The sequence below is a fragment of the Cornus florida genome, unplaced genomic scaffold (genome assembly GCF_030987335.1).
Source record: "Cornus florida cultivar Cherokee Brave unplaced genomic scaffold, ASM3098733v1 CherokeeBrave_3.0.0_Hap2_Chr01, whole genome shotgun sequence".
In the NCBI taxonomy this organism is placed as follows: domain Eukaryota; kingdom Viridiplantae; phylum Streptophyta; class Magnoliopsida; order Cornales; family Cornaceae; genus Cornus; species Cornus florida.
Window position 1 is genome coordinate 50,399,579 of NW_026775571.1, and position 5,258 is coordinate 50,404,836.

Here is a 5,258-nt window from a genome sequence, read left to right on the forward strand (position 1 = left end):
TACTTGTTTTATTATGTCAATGTTAAAAAGATAGTTTTAAAATATTATAAAAATTAGTATATCTATTTTATTTTTTTATATTGATATTGAATGAATTATTAAATTTATTTTTTACCAATTATAAATTTAAAATGTTAATGTTATAAAAAATAGTATATTAATTTTTTATATATATATTTTTTAACATGAAAATAATATCATATATCATTTTAATGGCACAAAGACCAAGTCAACACTGAGCTAAAATGTTAAATCATAAAAAACATACAAATCACGATGCTGAGCAATTAAATGGAGAACCCTTTCCAGATTTGTGAAAAAATAGAGCCTAAAGTGAACAGGAATTGTAGGACGGAAGATAATATTAGATGGCTTTTCTATTCAATTTAGTTGACCAAAAGTCGTTTTAGGTGGGACCCAGATGAGAACAGTTCCCATGTTCCATTGATTGAGCATCTAGACTAATGTAGATGGGATTTTTGTTCTCCTCCACCTCCATTCTGTTCTTATATGTTGCAGCTTAGCTTATTGGGATCAGTTTCAAGTATCAACAACATGGCAACAATGAGATCAATCAAATCCACCCCACTCTACTCACTGCTACTCTTCTTCTTCTTCCTCTACTGCCATAACCAGCTTCACCATGTACATGCCCAGTTGGGCCGGTTACCACCAAACATCACAGGCTACACCTGCTCACTAAACCAGACCACTTATCCATGCCAAACCTACGCCTTCTACCGAGCCACCGCTCCAGACTTCCTAGACCTCGCCTCCGTCGGCGACCTCTTCTCCGTCAGCCGCCTCATGATATCAAACCCTAGCAACATCTCCTCCCCAACCTCACCTCTCGTCAACAACCAATCCCTCTTTGTTCCGCTCACATGCGGATGCAATTCAGTCAACATCACCACCGCAATTTCCTCCGCTAATCTCACATACACCATCCAGCCGGGCGATACCTACTACTTAGTCTCTACCGAAAAGTTCCAAAACCTCACCACTTACCAATCTGTGGAGGTTGTAAATCCCACGCTGGTGCCGACCAACCTCACGATCGGCCAAAACGTGGTGTTTCCGATCTTCTGCAAGTGTCCCGACGCCACCCAGCTCCAAAACCAAGTCAATTATCTCGTCAGCTACGTGTTCCAACCTTGGGACACAATAGAATCCGTAGCTTCACTGTTTGGCTCCACTGCACAGTCTGTCATCAGTCTCAATGGCCAAAACATTCAGCCTTCCGACACGATTTTCGTCCCGGTGTCGAGACTCCCCATCCTTTCGCAGCCGTCTGTGGCTCCCGTGACTTCCAAGAAATGTGAGAGAAGAGGCGCCGTCACCGGATTGGCAATTGGGTTGGGATTGTGTGGCGGGCTTCTGATTCTGATCAGTGGGTTGTGGGGATACAGGGAGGCTCTGTTGAAGAGGAGGAGAGAGGTGGAGATGGATAAGGAGAGACAGAAATTGGGTGCGGGAGGGACGGGGGTTTCGAAGAAGGTGGATTTGAATCTGATGGCTGATGTTTCGGATTGCTTGGATAAGTATAGGGTTTTTGGGATTGAGGAATTAAGAGAGGCGACTGATGGGTTTGATCAGAGATGTGTGATTCAAGGGTCTGTGTATAGAGGTTGTATTGATGGGGAGATGTATGCTATCAAGAAGATGAAGTGGAATGCCTATGAAGAACTCAAGATCTTACAGAAGGTAATTATAAATTACTTCTACATTTACTCAAACTTGTTTTGAAGTTACTCGAAAATTATTACATGTTCCGGATCGACACGAAACTTGTTTAGAATTTATTAAAAATTACTATATAATTTCGGGATCTTTAATTCTGGACCAACTTGTTTTGAAGTTACTTGAAAATTATTATATAGTCCGAGATCAATAGTTGGTCCCCGACCAATTGCCATTTGACATGAAGCTTGTTTAGAATTTACTAAAAATTACTATATGGTTTTGGTATCATTAATTATGGGCCAATTATCATTTAACAACTAAACAAATGCGTTAGAAATGCTATATTACAGATGTTTCCTTTGTTTATTATACCATTTTAATACCTGATTTTAGTATTTAGGCAGGGAGGTATCTGATATGAGTTCAATTAACATTGGATATTAATAGGATATATAGGATTGCATGAGGTAAAATATGAAAAAGTCCAAAAAAGATAGGGACACCACTGAAAGAGAATCATTACAAAATGGCTCCTATAATAAATTAATTCATATTAAATTAATGGTTAGGTAAGTGACCTGCCCTATTCACAAGGTTTTAAAAATTGATTTCTTAGGTTTCAACCCTTAACAATTGGTTGCAGGAGCTGTGTTGTCTTGTCCTTTCCTGCAAATAGCCTCATTTTATTTTATTTTTTTAAGGAACACTGCTGATATAACATTACACTATCATAGAGGTATCATCTATCATTATATTTTAGTTGTTTCATGGAACAGTGCATTCTTTTTCTGTGTTTTTTGATAAGTAGAACAGTGCATTCTTTAGGAGACAGATTCAAGACATTGCAAGTTATGGTGGGTTGAAAACTAAAATTGAAGACATCAGCAAAAATGACAAATCTATAAAATATTGGCACTATTGAATTCAAAAATGATTATATTGACATGATGCAAGTTAAACATTGGCTATGCAATATATAAAAGAAATGATTCCACTAACATGGATACCCAAGTCTGTCCTTCCCAATTGTTTATGCCATTCCCCTTGTTTAAATTGCTTAGATGGTATTGCCTTTTGTTCTTTGGTTGGGAATCTTTTCAATTACTAATTTCCTTTATTCTATTGTTCCCAATTACATAAATGCCACAATAGGTGAGCTAAGCACAACAGTGATGTGTGTATATATCTACACAAATAATTGCCTAACATGGGCCAGCAGGCTATGGAGAAGTTCTACAATACCCGGTGTATCGTATTTCAGGATCTCTACATCCATCAGGTGGATTCCACTATCACATTTGATGGCTAGGAGTCTCGGAGGTATGATACTCGGGATATTATATTCCAAGATCTCCAAATCCATCAGGTGGGCCCCACTACCACGTTTGATGGCTAAGAGTCTCGGGAGTACGGTACCCGAAGTGTTGTAGAGTTTTCTCAGCCGGTGTTTGGAAGGAGGACAAGGTCCAAATTCTTGAACATGCATGATTTTAAAGCCCAAAACTCCGCCAAGAAAACCACATCCATATTCCAAACTAACAAGAAATAAGAAGCCAGCCTAAAATGGCGAATGAAAATTTATGCAACTTTTAGCACAAAAGTGAAGGTTATAGTGTATTAATTATGTGGAAAGAGCTTATTACATGTCTCCAAGTTTGTGTGTGTGTGTGTGTGTGAAATTGAAAACATCACCATGATTTGCTGCTTTATGTTTTGTAGGTAAACCATGGTAATTTGGTGAAGCTAGAGGGTTTCAGCATAGATCCTGAAGACGGAAATTGTTACCTAATCTATGAGTATGTTGAGAATGGATCTCTACACTCATGGTTGCATGGAAACAAGCACGAAAAGCTTAGCTGGAAAACAAGGTTACGAATTGCCATTGATGTCGCGAATGGCCTCCAATACATTCATGAGCACACCAGGCCGCGTGTTGTACACAAGGACATCAAAAGCAGCAACATTCTTCTGGATGCGAACATGAGATCCAAGATAGCCAATTTCGGACTAGCCAAGTCAGGCTGCAATGCCATAACAATGCACATTGTAGGAACTCAAGGCTATATTGCCCCTGAATATCTAGCGGACGGGGTGGTCTCCACGAAAATGGATGTTTTCTCTTTTGGGGTAGTGTTGCTTGAGCTTGTCTCGGGCAGAGAGGCCGTCGTTGACGAAGAAGGGAAGTTCCTCTGGACGAGTGTGACCGGCATTTTGGATGGGAAGGAAGAGACAAAGGAAAAGAAATTGAAGGGTTGGATGGATGGTGTTCTTCTCCAGGAGCCATGCTCGATGGAGAGTGTCATGAACGTGATGACTGTAGCGGTTGCTTGCTTGCATAGAGAACCTTCAAGGCGACCTAGTATGGTGGATATTGTCTATGCATTGTGCAAGAGTGATGAAATTTTGTTTGATGTGTCCGAGGATGGATTGTCACCCCGTCAAGTAGTAGCGAGATAAATTGAGTCATGGACGGCCTATCCCACACGGAACAAGATCCTCTCGCATTCTCGTTTCGTCTAGTTAGTAATACACTACAAAAAGGTTGGAATGTTTGCTAAATAATTCAACTTTTTTTTTGGAACGTGCATCACTAACTGGACGAATCACTGAAGAGGATTCAAGTCATATCCCACGGATATGGAATCAAGACAAGAATGATGATAATGATCACGATGACAACTATTATAAATAAGGACTTAATGCATATGTTATTTTGTTATGATTTGTAAAATAATAACAAGCTCAATGTAGTTAAAAATGGCTGGCATATTTTGTACCAAGTAGAGGGAGCGGCTCCTTAGGTTGCATAGAGCAATGTTGCGTACATAAAGTTGCAATATGTGTGGAAAAAGTGTTGTGTTAGGAACAATATAGAGCCATGGCCCAGAGGATGATTTCTACTTATAATCCTTGTATTGTTTGGTACCAATAGTTCAAAAAATAGGTATTACCGGATAACAGCTTCAGAAATTTGAAATTGCAACTCTTATAATTGACTGCCACCATGAGACAAACTTTAATTCAAATAAATTTGAAATTCATATTTAATTTGCCAAATTCATTTGGTAAACGTGTTCAATTTGACGGGCCAACGATGATAGATTTAATATTCGTGTTTCGGTCTACTAGGTTTGTAACTGTGGAAATAGTTTTTTATTCTTACAGAAAATAGTACAAAAAATTCTGCTTGGTTCAACAGTTATAAAAATGCAATGTTTTCAAATAACTATAAAAGATTGTTCTCTGTAAACAGTTTTCTGTACTCTGAATTCTTGAGAACTATATTCAAAATTACAAACCAATCAAACCCGAAAAATAATAACTAACAAGTAGAAAATTGTTTTTGTCTGGACAGTTCTAAACAAATCCCAGATGTTTGTACTCACGCCGGCCCCACACACACACACACAAAATATCACCATTCATTAAACCCAAGTTAGTCCAATGTAAAATGAAGTTGATTTTGATGTACTATATATATATATATAGTGAATCAATAGACTAAAGATCAAAATCATCTCTTGTGCAATAGTAAATTGGTCCCTTTCAGTCAGTGGTGCACGTTAGAAAAATAT

The 5,258-nt window shown here is 38.3% G+C and overlaps 1 protein-coding gene across 1 annotated transcript; it reads left to right on the forward strand.

Moving 5' to 3' along the window:
* Positions 1 to 430: 430 nt before the first annotated feature.
* On the forward strand, positions 431 to 4,641 carry LOC132296518 (serine/threonine receptor-like kinase NFP). Its single transcript, XM_059794712.1, has 2 exons — positions 431 to 1,704; positions 3,403 to 4,641. Exons 1-2 carry the CDS (start codon positions 511 to 513, stop codon positions 4,138 to 4,140), a joined length of 1,932 nt encoding a protein of 643 aa, XP_059650695.1. The 5' UTR covers positions 431 to 510; the 3' UTR covers positions 4,141 to 4,641.
* The last annotated feature ends 617 nt before the right edge of the window (positions 4,642 to 5,258 follow it).